The sequence below is a fragment of the Gymnogyps californianus genome, chromosome 2 (genome assembly GCF_018139145.2).
Source record: "Gymnogyps californianus isolate 813 chromosome 2, ASM1813914v2, whole genome shotgun sequence".
Classification (NCBI taxonomy): Eukaryota; Metazoa; Chordata; class Aves; order Accipitriformes; family Cathartidae; genus Gymnogyps; species Gymnogyps californianus.
In genome coordinates, this window is record NC_059472.1 from 148,678,047 (window position 1) to 148,692,818 (window position 14,772).

General features: G+C 41.9%; 1 protein-coding gene across 2 annotated transcripts in view; it reads left to right on the top strand.

The window, feature by feature from the left end:
• KIAA1217 (KIAA1217 ortholog) overlaps window positions 1–14,772 on the top strand; it is a 184,940-nt gene that overhangs the window by 143,473 nt on the left and 26,695 nt on the right. For both annotated transcript variants that reach the window (XM_050891504.1, XM_050891505.1), the window contains 2 exons: window positions 6,316–6,476; window positions 13,042–13,217. In XM_050891504.1, the coding sequence (XP_050747461.1) occupies window positions 6,316–6,476; window positions 13,042–13,217 (337 nt within the window). The remainder of the gene's footprint in view (window positions 1–6,315; window positions 6,477–13,041; window positions 13,218–14,772) is intronic.

Consider the following 14,772-nt stretch of genomic DNA (forward strand, 5'->3'; position numbering starts at 1 on the left):
TTCTCCCTGTTTCAGTGTCATTACACTGAGAATTTATGGTATTTCCCACTTGCACAGGCCTTGTCTCATACAAAGCACCTATGAAGCCATCAAAACCTGCACACACATTGCCTTGTGTTCCTCTTTGTATTGTATTGCTGTTTGGCCTTTCTGCTTTCCCTGTGTTTGTACTAATTCAGATAAGTACTTTGTGGGAGGCACTGAGTTAGAGATCCTGACCTACATGGGCCATGCTTTGAGTGGGACTTTGGACCAGATGACGTCCAGAGGTCCCTTTCAACCTAAATTATTCAGTGATTCATTTGTGAATGTACTCTGAATGAAAAGAGAAATGGAATAATATTCATTGGGAAAACGGCCCTACACAAAGCGAAGGTGGGGATTTCTCGGTATGTCAGTCGTGCCCAGCCCACCAGAATAGCATGGTTCATCTGACCAGCAACCATTTCCTGCCGCTGTTGTTCCCAAAGACTCCTTACTCACTACCTTATGGTATGACTGAGCACATGTCCCTGAAATGGCAAAATTACATCTAACAAACAGCTGCATGTCCAAGCGTGGGGGGGTGGAGGGTGGGGCATGTAATTTACTGGTAAAAGACTAGATCAGCGTATGTCACGTACTGACAAGAGACATTGATTTTGTCACATAGCCGTGCCTGTATCCAGCATGTGAGAAAGGATACCAGCATTCAGGTTGTGCAATAGATGCCTTTCTGATCACTTGGGAGTCGGGGATAGGGCAGTGGGGCCAGCCATCTGCAAGGATCCCTATCAGTGCTATAAAGTATAGTTGTAACTCCAGCATCTGCATCCCTAAATCCTGTCCTTCCAGCATGACTCAGCCACAAAATTAAATTGTAACAGGTAAGGGAAACAAGGTGTGATGCTGACCCCAATATACTACAGTATTGTAACCCACATCAGCTATTATTGAAGACCACTATAAAATAGAATAGTCCTGTATAATAGAATATTTTGCTTTTACACCTGCTTTTGAAATTGCGTGTGGCAGGGTCTAATAAGTCAATGCAGTCCCTGCTTACTTGAAAATTAGGCAATCTGCCAGAATATGCTACAGAATGTTTCTGCTTCTCGTAAAAATGCTTGGGTTTAAACGTGCCAGCAGCATCTAGAAACACTTCTGCTGACCACTCTTTTGTTCTTCAGTTCACCCCAATCCTTATTAAGCATAGCCATTTAGACAGTTGACTCTCTTAGTATACAATTCCGCTTGACAACTGTGCACTGAGATACCAGTTTTAGCAATTTCAAAGTCTATTTGAAAGAAAAAGTAGCACAAAATGTTGATTGAGCAGTCCTTTCTAGAGCACTGGTAAGCAGAAACGTGAATTGCTTCCCATCCTGAACAATAAAACATCTGTGCAGGATAGAATTGGCTCATCAATGTTGAACCAACATTGTATTTTATAGTATGTGTTCCAATGATAGGAGACTTTCATGCAAAAAACAGAGAACTATCTCACTTGGGAAGGGAAAGAACCCAAAATTTCTAAATCCTAGATAACTCTATATAGCTAGATTGTGAATATTCTGTTTGGTATTTCATATAAACCAAGTCGTCGTATTTAACATGTTTTTGCTTTGCCAGTCTGTAGCGGATTCTTTAGCCTCAAATATTGAAGAGCCTAAATAAAAATGCTTTTTCACTGGTGAAAATGAGCCTGTAACGATCATGCTTGTCTGCATTTCTTCTGTTTTATTGCTTTAGGCTCAGTTCTTTCATGGGGGGTGAGTTCAAAGAGCAGTAACCTTCCACAGACTGGCTATATCTCTTCTACTAATGTTACGAGAAATCCCATGACTGAATCCTTATAACCTTCAGTTCATCAAAAGTGAATGGCATCAAAGGACTCTTCACTTAGGAACAATATGTGACTCTAAAAACAAACCATGCTAGGAAGAATCTCCTTGAGATTACTAACAAATATGCTGAGAAATGCTCACCTACTCTCTTTTTTGTCATATTTTTGTTCATCAAATGGTGAGATTGATAGATTAAATCCTGGATTCATTGATTAAATTGAGATCAGTTGTATCATGGATTACCAAAAAAAGCAATAGTTCTTTGCTAGTTGCTACATTGTTGGAAGAGGAAGGAGGACATTTCAGTATTTCCTGAAAAAGGATCAAGGAGTGAGTCTTTCTGCGCTAACGCCACCAGTACAAACCAAGAGAGGGAGATGGTAGCAGGGAGAAGTATTACACGTGTAGGGCTCAGATTTGATTGCTCACTCTTTGTGAACTGTCTTGTCATCTGTGCATATCTGTGTGCCTTTTTCACATGCCTCACTCTTGCTGTGATGGTCTGTGAATTAAAAACATTGTCCATATCTGCTTGCTTATCTCAGATTCAAAGATAGATCACGCCAGTCTTTGAACTCTGTCAGCATTTGCAGGTAAAACATGATCCTGAATTCATTCTGGATCAATGAGGTGAAGTTGCACACTAATATATATATAGAATATTTTATTCCTTTAAGGGTGCTTTAGTGCCTGGCCATAACAGCTTGTTAATGATGGAATTGCAACCTTAACATTGCATTTGCCTATTTGTTTAGTGGATTCTAGCTGGATGGAAAGAGAACTAAGTAACAGTCATGTGTATCCACAAATGATGCTTGAAAATGTTGTGGCTCTTTAATAATGAGATGAGTAATTTGGGAAGAAACATTGCTGGGTGTCTTCTGATGGCCTTTTTTTCTAGCTTGCTTCAAAATAAAATCTTAGCATTTTAGAAAGAAAAATCAAATCTGGAAAACGGAAGGAGAGCAGTGTCTTTGCAACCATAGCAAAGGTCAAGTGTTAGGGAGTGGAAGTTGTGTTCCTTACCTTCCGGAGCCTGGGCAAATAGCAAACCTTTCCCCTTTCTGCACATCAGTTCTCTTTGTACTTTAAAAATGGCAGCTTAGTTCATTAGCCTTTGTAAAAAAAGTTAACATTTTTTTTTTGTCCAGAGTATTAGGGAGTTATGGAGGGTTTTTGCATTCAGGCTCCCTTACCTAGCTCCAGCAAGGGTTTATTTAAAAACCTGAGAGCCAATGCTGTTTCTTTCCCTTCAATCCGTCTGGCCGCACATCTAATCGCAAAGCTACAGCCTGGGAGTATTTCCAAAAGCGAGCTATACTCCCTAGATGAAGCAGCCCCTCATTCAGCTCCCCTTTTATTCCTTTTTGATGAAAACATGTATCTCTGAGAAATCAGCTGCTGATCCTTACTGCGCTCCCGTGCTCACTCAGTGCCTGTGGTTGTGTTTCACACCCTCGGGAGTCCCACGTCGTGCTTCACAGGCTCTGAGCACACTCTGCAGCAGGGACACCGTGGCAGCTGAGACTACCTAATGGTGAGAAGAGGTGGCCGAGGCAGCAGAGGAGGAGGAGAGCGGCTTTGTAGGGAGTCGGAGACATTTATTGTTTACAGAAGCAGATCACAGTCCATCTACACTAAAAGGAAAGCAGGCACCCCTTCCTGAGAAAATATGCGAATTGACTGGGGTCCAGCATGGGGGGAGAGACTGGCGGGGACTGATTCATGCTTTGGCTGCATCATCACAGGGTCGGGGCTGAGGTTTTGGAGCTTTTGCTTGAGGCAAAGAATAGCAGAAAGGTAGATGTGCTTTCAAAAATAGTCCAGATTTGTGGCTAGAGATCAGAACTCTTGGAGGCTTACCCACATTTTTCAGACTCTCTGGTGGTTTCTGTCTGTAGGGTTTATGAACTAAATACCCTTTTCTTAAAAAAAATGGAAAAAATAGTGCATGTGGGAGGGAAATAGATGCTTGACTGTAGGAAAAACTGCAGTGTACATGTAGACAGGTAAGTATTAGCATATATTAGACTGAAGCATAGAGTAGTTACAGAATGGCAGTGAACAAGGACTGTTTATTTCTTGAGTGTTGCTTTCTGTTAAGCAGCTCTTTGAAAGTCAAGAGAGCATTGAATCATACTGGAGTACAGCAAAAATGTGCAGCAGCTTGCTCAGCAGTGAAATGAAAAGTGCCGTTGTTGAAGCACCAAGCAGATCTAGCTGGAGCACGTTTAGGTAAGGTATAGCATTACAACGGCCAGCACCAGGCTAGAACAGCTTTTTGTTTGAGCATGTCTCTGGAAGCCTGTGGCATGGCACACCGTATATAACATGGGTGCAGCCAGAGGGGCCTGTGCTTACTGACAGGAGTTGCAAATGTAGGTGAAGCAAGAAACATGATTCTTCAGAAACCTTTTAGCCTATTTTTAAATAAAAATAGTCGGCATAATTTCCATCCTTTAAAAATGCTTCCCCCAGATCAATTTTGCAAAGGCTACTTTTGAGGTATCCACACCAGTTGGCAAAGGAATAACAATGCGTTGTTATGCTGAGCTGTACTTACTCGGGCACATTTGGAGACTTTACTCTTGAAAAGACTACTAGGGATGAGAGAGCGGGGATAAAACTTAACACTCTTGGGTTCATACTCATTCCAGCCAGAAAAATGTGTCATGTCCTTTGGTGCACTGAAAATTTGCCTTCAACAGGCAAAGAAAAGCTCACAGCACTAGTTTCTGTTTGATTTCATTGAACTTGATAGAATGTGTGCTTGCAGGAACAAATGATGACCAAAATCCCTGTGCAGATCCATTGATGAGTTATTTTCTGTTTCCTCAGGTTTTTTTTTTTATTCATAGAGAAGGAAGAAAATGAAGTGGGGAATGACATAATCACAGAATAGAATCACAGAATCATTTAGGTTGGGAAAGACCTTTAAGATCATAAAGTCCAACCATAAACCTAACACTGCCAAGTCCACCACTAAACCATGTCCCTAAGCACCACGTCCACATGTCTTTTAAATACCTCCAGGGATGGTGACTCCACCAGCAGCCTGTTCCAATGCTTGACAACCCTTTCAGTGAAGAAATTTTTCCTGATATCCAATCTAAACCTCCTCTGGTGCAACTCAAGGCCATTTCCTCTCGTCCTGTCACTTGTTACTTGGGAGAAGAGACCGACACCCACCTCGCTACAACCTCCTTTCAGGTAGTTGTAGAGAGCGATAAGGTCTGCCCTGAGCCTCCTTTTCTCCCATCTAAAGAAGCCCAGTTCCCTCAGCCGCTCCTTATAAGACTTGTTCTCTGGACCCTTCACCAGCTTCGTTGCCCTTCTTTGGATATGCTCCAGCACCTCAATGCCTTTCTTGTAGTGAGGGGCTGGTAATGCAATAGTTCAGGGAGTGGCAGCCATCTGAGCCATCTGAGCCCAAGGGACAAGGTGGATCTGGCACTGTGATCAGAAGAGGATGCAGGGCTACATAGTGCTGGACTTAGAAAATGAAGTGTGTCCTACTGACAGTCTGTCATTTTGCCTGTTGTCAGTGGGGAGGGGGAGGGACACGTAAGAAAGAAAATTTGAAGAATATGGGTGTGTAAGTGCAAATTGCTAGAAGAAGCTGTAACATGACTATTAGCTGACGAGCTGGAATTTGCCTGTACCCTGTAAATAAAGCTTCTTCCCAGGTACTTGAGACTGAAAAGAACAAGCTTGACATTGATGCTGTGTAGAGGAACAGCATTATTTAACGAAGGTGATCTTGTGAGGACACTGACGGTTATTCTCAGAGTGTGGCTCAGCTCACTTCCTTGAGTTACGCTGTATTCCTTTGTAAACACAGTCCTGAATAAATGACAGACTAAAGGAGAGTGGGTGGATGCGACATGGCTGGAGAGCAGTTCTCTGCCACACCATCATTTCGTTTCTCTTCTGGTTTTATACAGTAGCTGTCAGAGACACTTGATAGAAATAATGCAATTGTACTTTAAGCAGCAAAGCAAGATTCTCTGTAGGAACCTTTTCCCCATACTTGGCAGTTTGACTGAGTCTCTCTCCTGTGATAATTAATCAACAAATATGCAGTTCAGGAGTCCTGTGAATTTGCATCAACTCAGTCTCAGATGGCTCCTGGGAGGACAATCCCAAAGCTACTTTCAGCACCGATTTGATTTGCTGCTGTTTTGTGTAACCTGCAGTTATATCTTATTATCCCATCTCCAGTACATGTGGTAGGAAGCAGGCTTGTGGTAATGCAGTGCTCTGATATGGCTGAGGTTCCAGCACAGATACACTCTGATGTTGTACAGTCTTCCCTCAAAATATATCGGATAAGGAGGTGCCAGTCGCCTGTTAATACTGAGCATTGGCAGCTGTCATTTTCTTTTCTGGCCTGTCTGTGTGAAATACATGTGGATTCAGCGGGCAGAGGAAGGATCATTTTTGCACCTTTTCTACTGGTGAGCTCAACCTGTGCTGCTGCTTATTGCAGGCACTGCTAACATATCTGGGGGGAAGAACGCGTTGGCAACTGTGGACTCAGCTGTCATCCATCACCCTGCTGGAGCCCCATCAATGCAAGTCAGCCTGCATGGTATGAAACGCAACGTGTCGGATCTGCGGCTGCAGCTGCATCAGATGAAGCAGCTACAGGTATGCATATCTGGGTAATGCTGGGAAAGTGGGTTGTCAGCAAATGCCTTTTCCTTCCTTCCTCCCTTCCTCTCTTTCTCTCTTTTACCTTTTGTACATGAGTGATTCTTAGGAGCAGAGTTCTAGCAAAGAGAAGACCCAAGTATTACAGACACAAAATTGTATTCTGCTCTAGCATACGCCACTTGCATAGTCCTAGAGGTATGAGAATTAGCTCAGTTTAACAACTGCTGCTCAGATATTGAGAAAAAAATTCATTTCTAGCTTTATTTGATTACTCTAGACATTAAAGCAGCATATATATTACAATAATATCAAGTCTGTGATTAAAGTTTGGACCCTGCTATGCTATGTGCTGTGTAAACATGTCGGAAGAGCTGTGTTCCTGCTGCATACTGTTTACAGTTGAGACAGTTTTTAAGTTCGTGAATAAATAACTTCGATGTCAGGAAACTCAAATGTAGCTGAGGATCAGTAGATATGCATTAAGCCAGAGTTTGAGTCCTGTATTTACAGAATCCAGAAGAACAGCCAACTTGAGCAGCAAGGAAAAAAGGTATTTCGAAAGTTGCTGCAAAGGTTTGTTGTCCCCTACTTACATTGACCTTTTACCAGCACCTTCCTAACACACACCAACACCTCAAAAGCTGCAAGAAACAATAAGAACAATGAAGTGTTAACCAGAATGTTCTGTTGACACATACCATCATGCTGCAAATGTAAATATATGCTGTTCATCTCAGACACTGTGAAAATAAGCGTATGCAGCTGTACAGGTCTTCAGCCCTTCAGTTAATTGGAAACTGAAGAGCACTCTGTATTGTCTCAGAAGATGTAAAAGGAGGTAAAGCAATTTCTTGTAAGACAAAGTGGACAGCAGGGGAAATTTCAATACTCTGCCAGTCCTCCTTGCCTGGAAAGTGACATGACATGTTTGGTATTGTAGGGCTGCAGCTACTGCTATTACCACCAGGGTGGTTTTGAATATGGGAATGGTACTATGTCAATCTCCTTTGATTTGCTGATTAATTTTAGAACAGAATAATGATAATACAGATCAGAATTCAGAGCACGTTTTGCCTTCACTTCCTTAACTAAAGGAAATTGAATTACGAACCAGTCATAGGGCAAGGGAGCAGAAGGGTGAGGTAAACGTCAGGGTAAAGACAATGTAGCCAAGACTGGAGGTGCTGTAACAAGGTCCTGTGCTCAGTTTGCTGGTAATGAAGAGATGGCAGAAGGTATTTGGAGCAAACAGTTGTGTCAGCCAGGTGACCTCTGCCTGTGATACAGCACCCATGTATTTACATTTTCAGTTTAGGATGAGTATGTTCCTATAGCAAAGATACCTTTCAAAAGCTGTTCCCAGCAGTGCTGCCTACATGCCGGCCGTCATGGTCCCCATCTAATTTCAAGACTCTGGCTTGGGATCTCTGCCCTGGCACATTATGTATAAGTGCGTATTCTTCCACATTTGTGCCGCAAACCACTGCAGCCCCTCTGTCCTTCTGTAACCCCATGTGCCAAATGCCGCTCTTGGCAAATGCCTGCGGTCTGGCCACCGGCTGTGCTTAGCATGTGGCCTCGTAAAGTGGGATGGAGGTTGCAGTGCTGCGCTGGAGGCAGTGAGCGCATCATTCTCACAGGGCCTGCTCACCAAGGAGGTGGCATTTCCTCAGCTGCACCTTGTCTCCACGGTCCTGCCTGGGGCGGTAACCTTGCTTTTGATCAGATATAGCATTATGGCACACAGGAGTGAAGAAACGTGTACCATCTGCACAAATCAATGCTGCCAAGGAAGTCTTGAGAAGGAAAAAAGGACATATCCCGAGTGTGCTCATTAACTCTGGCTGGCTTCCCTTATTTCAGAAATGATAGCAAATTTGGTGCATCGTGCCAGTAGGAAGTGGGCAAATTTGTGATAGTCGCATGGAAGAACTTCTAGCTCAAGGGAAACTTTGGTATATTCCATATAAATTACATTCATGAGAGTGAGTTTTTGTCATGGCTTTCCTGAATGGGTGGAATTATTTTGAAAAAGAGCTCACAGTTTGTAGGGCAGCAAGTGAAACAGGTAGTGTTTTAAACTGAAGAGTGTTGAAATATCACACTTCTAATGAAAAAATTTTGCACTATGTATTTTTGGAAAATAATTTTAAGTAAAAGGGAAAAGTATTTTTCTGTTTTTCCAGGTTGTTTGCGTAATATGTTTGACAGTGCTTCATATTTTTCACTTTCACTGTTTCTCCTGGGTTGGCAGTCAGCTTGTTCCTGTTTGTGTGAATTTTTCATACAGTGACAGACTAAAAGAAACACTTCCAAAGAACTGAAAAAGATGATTGCACAGGCACAAAAGTTGGCAGGATAACTAAGAAACAGGAACAGGACATAAAACTATATTTAATACTGTCTATGTTTCAATTTTCAATTGATGATATCATTTGCTTAATAGAATCAGAGAGACGCATGATGGAAAAGACCCGTTCATTCATGTAGCCTTTGTCTGTGCTGGCAAAATCCTCTTTTTAAAACATATCCAGCAGCAATTGATCCAGATGTATTGATTCACACACCAGTTAAATGTATATGTTACCAGGTGCAACCAAAAAGTTAAGACTCTTTCAGTCTGTGGCTGGATTTTAACCAGAGATTCTTGAAACAAAGACATTTGCATCATGGCTGTTGCTAGAGGTTAGATACACTTCTTGCTATGCCACTAGCACCTTCCTTAAGCGCTCTAATTTTCAGAGATACTCAAGAAAGACTAGTTTCATGGTGCCGTGGAGTTTTCCTCATTGCCAGAGATAGGCTATAACCCAGCCTGTGTCCTGGGTGCATTTGTTGTTGGTAAGACTGGAGCACATGATAAGTTCAGTGGGGTTGCTCATTCTGCACTCCCAGATAATGAGAACTTTTAGTGGCAGGTTTGAACCAAGCCTTAGAGTACATGTTCATGGTATATATCATTAGCTTATATGTACATTGGATTTTTTCCTTTCTTTAATTGAACACATTTTAAGGGAAAGCAGTTAGATATGATTAAAGTTCAGCATTAGGAATGTGTATGCATGCATGCTTTTCCTTCACTCAATGTATTATTTACAGAGAAATGAGTGCTGCAGAAACAATAGAGAATGTAATAATAATACTGTCATAAATGGTATATGATACTCAGTCTCACAAGTGTAACTTTGAATTAAAAATTCAAATATGTTTTGAGCTGCATTATAGAATTGGTGAGACTACGTTTAATCTATGTATGGTAACAAACTTCAGGAATTAGATAATTAGATTCTACAGAGATCCTGAGCTGCAGGCAGTCAGTCCCTGTTTGTGGCTGTGCACAGTAGTGTATGGGGAGGTGAGTGGCCCAGAAGCCTCTCCTAGGAGGGCCTGGGAGGCTCCCACTGGACAGGTCATGCTTGTCTCCTAATGAGAAGCAGGGCAGTGAACTAATACTTGGTTTTCCAGTTACCTGTCTCATAGATAATAATTGGTTCAAAGTGAACTAAACTGGTTACCAGATTATTCTTGAAGTGGGTGCCAGAGGTGGTGCTGGGGTACTTGTGAGAGAGCAGCGATAGATAATGGCTGGAGCAGTAGCCAAAGAAGAGGGACAAGGTAGGTACCTGGAGAGATTGGTGAGGCTGGGAGTGAGAGCCAAGGGTAATGAAAGTAGGAGAGGATGCTAGAATTCTAAAAAAAATGTGTTAAATTTCTTTCTGTTTGATTGCTGCTTGCAGTTGTAAGTCAGATTAACTCTAATTAGCAAGAAATTGCCATTTGGTGGTGACAGGAAAGCCTGCATTGCTTTTCCTTACCTTTGGGCACTTGACTTTGTTAAAACAGTGTTCAAGTTCCAGAGTTTCTTTTCAAGTGTGAATGTCTAAGATTGTTTATTTGGCTTGTTTTCAAGCAAACTTAAAGTACAAAAAGTTCTACTCTGTAGAACCAGAATAACTCTGGCAGATCCATAAGACTTCTACTTGAGGTGGTGGAGTAATTGGCAGAGGTGGTCTGAGGGACAAATGGGCTGTGCAGTCAGCCAGGGAGTCTCAGATCTGATACCTGCTGGCAGAAGAAAGGTAAGAATCAAGTTCAGTTCCAGAACGAGGAGGTAAATGTGCTGCAGCTGCCAGAGACTGCCTCCTCTTCCTCAGCCACAGCTCTTCCCCTCTGCTCCTGCTCGCCCTGCCTCGTGTTGTCCTTTGGCTGGTGACTCTGCCCTGCTCAAACCCACCATTACTCCGCTCCCCTGGTTCCTTCTCTTCTCTCTCTGCACCCATCTGTACCTCTCCCTTCTCATCTTCTGTCCCTGTCCCCCAAGCATGAACAAAACCAGGTTTTCCAGAACTAGCCAAGTGTTGCATGAATTTTCATAGAAATGGCAAAAACATCTCTTTGATAACAAGATGAGTCATTTCCCAGACTTCAAGAGCTCACTCCAAACATTGAGGTTTGGGATTCCTCAACATACAAGCTTTTTGAAATATTGCTGAGTTATATTTTTATTCCCTAATCTTGTTATCAGAAATGGATGAACTTTTATGACTGAAACTTTCTAATACTGTTCAAGCACTGCATAAATGGAAGTGACAAGCACCTTAGCTGTACGTGTCACTACGATAAATACAGATCCCCTATATACGCTCATAATAGGGAAAAAAGTGTACCTGCCGTTGCACAACCTCACACACACATACTCAATTTTGGTATTACTGGGAGTCACTGTTACCAGCTGAGGAACATAGAGGACTTAAATTCTGGACACCTGAGACTTAAGTCTGACGCTGTTACTGACCTTCTCACTGACCTTGGATCAGTTGTTTCACGTATCCCATGTCACTTCCCTGTGTCAAATTTCCCCACTTTTTAAAGAGCTGTGAATAAACTGTATGACTGAAGTGTTACATGCTCATTCACTCATTTATTCATTCATTTGTGTTTTCCTTCTTGAAAATATGGTGCAATGAAAGAGACGTGTGTCTCAGATAGCTGTGCTGGCCTTGCTGTAAGAGGTTTTAATTTATCAAATCCAAACATTAATCCCATAGTGGGGAAAAATACACATATGCACTGTCTTCAAAAGAATCCAGTCTGCTGTAAAGCAGCTGACAATGTTTATAAATCTGTGCTGCTTCAAATGTTTTCCAGCTTCATTTTTTTCCCTAACTGCTAACACTTATCTTCAGCTGAGTTTTGAGCTAACACCTCCTGCTTGTCACAGCTCAGACCCCCCTGCGCACTTTCAGTGAAGTGTTACCCTCTCTCCCATCACAGTTGTGTTGCTGGAGAAGGCAGAGTCAGGCACAAGGACTGAAGAGTCGGGAGGGGAGAGCTGAGTTTGTTCCTCTAATTCCTGTACTGTTTGGAAAGAATGACCTGGGCAAAGGCTTTTTTTTTTCTCGGATTCCCGTGAATTCTCTTAAATCAACTTAAAAAGAAGTCTTGTTGCATTATACTGTCTTGTAGGTAACCCATTTTTGTGATTCTTCCTATTAGGCAGTGGTTTTACTTTGTATGTTAAATGTGGTTTGGCTGTTAAGCCTGGGTGTTTGGAAGACAGCTGACAGTTCGATTGCTGGTTTTGAAACTGGAACTTCGTCTCCCAGTTGACACAGGTGTTTTTTAAAATCTTACAGTATGAGATGGCTGCTGGGCTAACAGAGTTGTGTTCATGTCGCCTATATCCTAAAGCTGTGACTACATGGAGCCCTGCTTATCACTTTGAATCTTGTGATTTGTGTAAGAGACTTCAACAGGTTTGGTTTGTGTGAGTGTGAGGCATAGCTGCTCTAGGGCTACCCACAGAAGAGTACAGTCTAGTTTGTTTTCTTAGCTGTGTTTTGCTCTGCAAACTTAGTAAGAAAATTAATGCTTTAGGTACTTAACATAAGGCTAAGACAAGAAAGAAGGTGTGACTTCTACAGTTCTCAGAAAATTACCATATTATAAAGGGGTTTTTTTTGGTGGGTAAGGGAGGGTTTATGTATTGCGTATGAGCTGTATGTCTGTACCAAATTACACCGGATGGCACAATCCTTCCTCTGCCACTTGAGAGACTGAAAAATTCCATTCTGAGAACAGTAGTGCGTTCCAGCCTTGACATTAATGTGTGGGATTATCCACTAGGCACGTATGGGCAGTGCGATGCATAAGCTTACGAGATACGGGCAAAGTGGAAGTCAAGCTTCCGGCATTCTCGTGAGGCGTGATTAATTCTTGATTCATGCTGGACTGAGCAGAATAAAGGGGCCACAATCCTTGCAGAAGTTATGCACCGAAGGTGGTATACTGATCCCAACATCTTTTGTTTGTCAGCTTGCAACTGGAAGTTAGATATATACATTAGAAGTTAAGCAGATTTAGGCTTTTCTCACCCCCAACGCTTCCTCGCAGCATAACATTTATAGGTAAAGTTAAAGAGGGAAAGAAGAAGGTAAAAACTCTCTCTCGCTGTAGGGCTGTGTTTATCCCAACCTATTTCTGAGCTCTGCAATGTATTCTGTTGCCAGGGATGTCAGTCAAGCAGGAAAAATTGAAGTTGATTTCTTTTGTGCAACAGCTGCAGAACCAGGAGATGCTGAGGGCAATGGTGAAGAAAGCGGAACTGGAAATCAATGGCAAAATGATTGAAACAGTGAAGAGGCTTGAAGATCCTGTGCAGCGACAGCGCAACCTGGTGGAACAAGAAAGGCAGAAATACCTCAACGAGGAAGAAAAGATTGTAAAGAAGTTATGGTGGGTTGAGAAACCTCTTAGAATTTGTTGCTTTTGCCTGGCTTTTTCTTCCATAAAGTAGTAGCTTTCACCACTGTCCTCAGTGAAACTGCACCTGTGTGTGCTGTTTTACCTGTGTTTCCTTGCACTCGCATTGGCTGTGAAACTGTGTCTGTGTTGTACAGATCAATGGTCCTGACTGGGAGTCCTTCTTAGCACAGCCCACTGGGTAAGTCCCACCAGTACAAAGAGTTTCAACCTCTTCAGAAGTCCCCTGTAAAGGGTCAGATGGCTGTAAGGACTGTGACCACCTCCATCTTCTGAAAGCCTCCCCCTACCCTAGCTCTCTCCTTCAGCTTTATGTATTAGACTTTAGGGAAGGAGGGAGGAATTTCCTCAAGAACAAACGGATGCAAAGGAAGGTAATGAGTTTGGCTTTAAGCACGAAAATCAAATTTCAATAGTAAGTGCTTTGGCTATTGTATGGGAGAGGTAGGGGAAGCTCATAAATAGAGGATTGAAGTTTAATTGCAGTCAGCAATGCCAGTCTCCGTCTAAAATTTACTCACTGGGATTTCCATACACTTAACTGCAGATAAAAATACTTTTTTTGTTGTTGTTGTGTAAAGGCTCTTTGTAAGACTCTTTTTTTTGCCAAAACTTCGGCCTACCAAGACTGGTGGGATCCAGTTGTTTGTTTTAGTCCGTGTTCAGAGTCAGCAGGAGGCAAGATGAAGCTGAAATCAATAAACAATTTAACTAGTTCTAACACTCACATTTGTAAGATGCTACGTAATTAATTATTTTCTCATTACTGCATTTAGTTCACTCCTGAAGAATTGCTCCATAATAGAGAGAAACTTTCTAGTCAGCTTGTGATTGGAAATGATGATTGAAGAGCCATAGGAGTACAGTTGTTGACAGCTAAGGAGAGTAAATCTTTCCTGTTGATCAATGTGTTGTCAGATGAATAAGATTTGTAATAAAAATGGTGCATCTGTAAAGACAAAGTAGAGTGTTACTAAGGGAGTGTATGTTTTCTGTGAAGAAAAGTTGAATGTGCAGTAACAGTCCATGCTAGTGTATATAATCCTCTCAGCTGGTTTCTAGTCTTAAATAACATTGTGTTGTAGTCTTAAGTAATTACCCTCTTGTTCATCACTTTATTCCTGTGTACCTCATTGCCTAGTTTCTAGATTGTTTGTTCTCTGTGGAAAGAACAATTTGTGTGATGGCTGTTTATCGCATTGCCTCATAAAAGGGATACTGAGTGAGGTCAAGTGCAAATGGCATTAGTTGTTACAGCTGTTCATTTAGGATATGACTGATTGCAATATGGTTCTGTTTTATCCGTGTTTGGAATTTTTTCTCTTCACAGAGCTTCTGCTGCTTCTGCACTACTTCATTTGCTAATGTTACAGGAAAATCTCTTAGATCGTTCATAGGCTGTAAATGTTAGTTCAACCCTTTTGAGAGACATGCTAGAAACAAACATTAAATCACAAACAATTATTTTTCATCAGTTGTGTCCAATGAGGTTTCTTTGCCATGTATTTGCACGTTTGCAGGATCAGAG